General features: G+C 36.3%; 1 protein-coding gene across 1 annotated transcript; it reads left to right on the top strand.

Annotated features, from left to right (window-relative positions):
* The first annotated feature begins 253 nt into the window (after positions 1 to 253).
* LOC141105263 (olfactory receptor 5G9-like) lies at positions 254 to 1,177 on the top strand. The gene has a single exon (XM_073595147.1). The coding sequence runs from the start codon at positions 254 to 256 to the stop codon at positions 1,175 to 1,177; it is 924 nt and encodes a 307-aa protein (XP_073451248.1).
* The last annotated feature ends 474 nt before the right edge of the window (positions 1,178 to 1,651 follow it).

Below are 1,651 nucleotides of genomic sequence, written 5' to 3'. Positions count from 1 at the left end.
TATTTTGTATTTTTATTCTCTGTGTGTTCAATTAACTATTTTTATGTGAGTACAAAACCACAATTAACTTTTATGTGTTTATGTGCTTAAAGGTTTTTCTTTTCTTTAACAACACGGCAAGCATAAATAACACCATCTTGATGTTTCGACATATTTGGTTGGAGAACTAGTAGCTTCAGGAGTTGCGATCACTGACAGTTATAATATACCTCTTGGTTTTTAAACAGATGAAAAATATTTGAATTAGTTGGAGATGAATAAGAGTTTTCCAATGGAATTTATTCTCTATGGACTTACTGACCAGCCTGGACTCAACATTCCATTATTTGTCTTCTTTCTGCTTATTTACATCATAACCATGGTTGGCAATGTTGGCATTATTTTTCTAAGTATAGCAAAGAAGCATCTTCACAAACCCATGTACTTCTTTCTGAGCCATCTTTCCTTTGTGGACCTTGTGTATTCTTCAACAATCACCCCCAAAATGCTGAGGGATTTTCTAAGTGAATCAAAGACCATCTCTTTTCTTGGCTGTGCCACACAGATGTATGTCTTTGGGTCCTTTGTAAGCACCGAAAGTCTTCTTCTGGGAGTCATGGCCTACGATCGCTATGTGGCCATCTGTAGCCCATTGCAGTACCAGGTCCACATGAGCAGTATCTTGTGTTTCCGCATGGTGGTTGTTGCTTACTTTGGAGGTTTTGTGAATTCTCTTGTGCACACAGTTCCTGCTTTCCATCTTAACTTCTGCAGATCCAACATTATTGATCATTTCTTCTGTGACCTTCAACCACTCTTTAAGCTGTCCTGCTCTGATACATCAATCAATGTAGTTGTTATGATTATTCTAGCTGGCCTTGTTACCATGAGCAGTATGACTCTTATCCTTGTCTCATACACCAACATCGTCTTGGCCATTGTGAGGATACGATCAGCCCAGGGTAGATACAAGGCTTTTAACACTTGTGCTTCTCATATTACTGCTGTCAGCATCTTCTATGGGACTATCCTCTTTATGTATCTTCGTCCGTCAGTCGGCAATGTCTTACAGCAGGATCGCGTGGCTTCTGTGTTCTACAGTATAGTTATACCTATGTTAAATCCCTTGATATACAGTTTAAGGAATGCCGAGGTTATCAAAGCATTAAAAAGTTATTGGAAATATTTTAAATGTTAACTAATGAGTCAAGATCCCACCAAGTGCTACAGCCATGCTCTCGGTTGCTTCTTTTTTTTTTTTTAACTTCATGACGTTTTTTATTGATTTTTTTTTCAAGGAAATACCAAATAAGAATAACAGCATCTAGTTTTGTTATATAACAAATACCAATAGTTGCTCCATATAACATAACAAAGTCAACATTAATAGATATCTCAAATAAAGAAAAAAAAATGGAGATGTTGTCTATATGTTCTTATGTAGTACCCTGTTTACCCCATTGGGCACAAACTGTAAACAAGTAACATAGGTTACATTTAGTAATAATTGGATCCAATATAAATATTAAAGAGATAGAAGGTTACAAATAACAAAGCATTCTTTGGTAAAATTGCTGGTTTACATGTTATGATAAGCGATTCAATTCTTTAAGAGAATTAGACCCCTTTCACACTGGGGCGGTTTTCATGGGGTTTAGCACTAGAAATAGCC

Source organism: Aquarana catesbeiana, linkage group LG08, assembly GCF_042186555.1.
Source record: "Aquarana catesbeiana isolate 2022-GZ linkage group LG08, ASM4218655v1, whole genome shotgun sequence".
In the NCBI taxonomy this organism is placed as follows: domain Eukaryota; kingdom Metazoa; phylum Chordata; class Amphibia; order Anura; family Ranidae; genus Aquarana; species Aquarana catesbeiana.
This window is presented reverse-complemented; position numbering and strand designations above follow the sequence as displayed.

Bases quoted from the DNA above. Each gene is read 5' to 3' on its own strand.
- LOC141105263 (XM_073595147.1), top strand. From the start codon at position 254: ATGAATAAGAGTTTTCCAATGGAATTTATTCTCTATGGACTTACTGAC.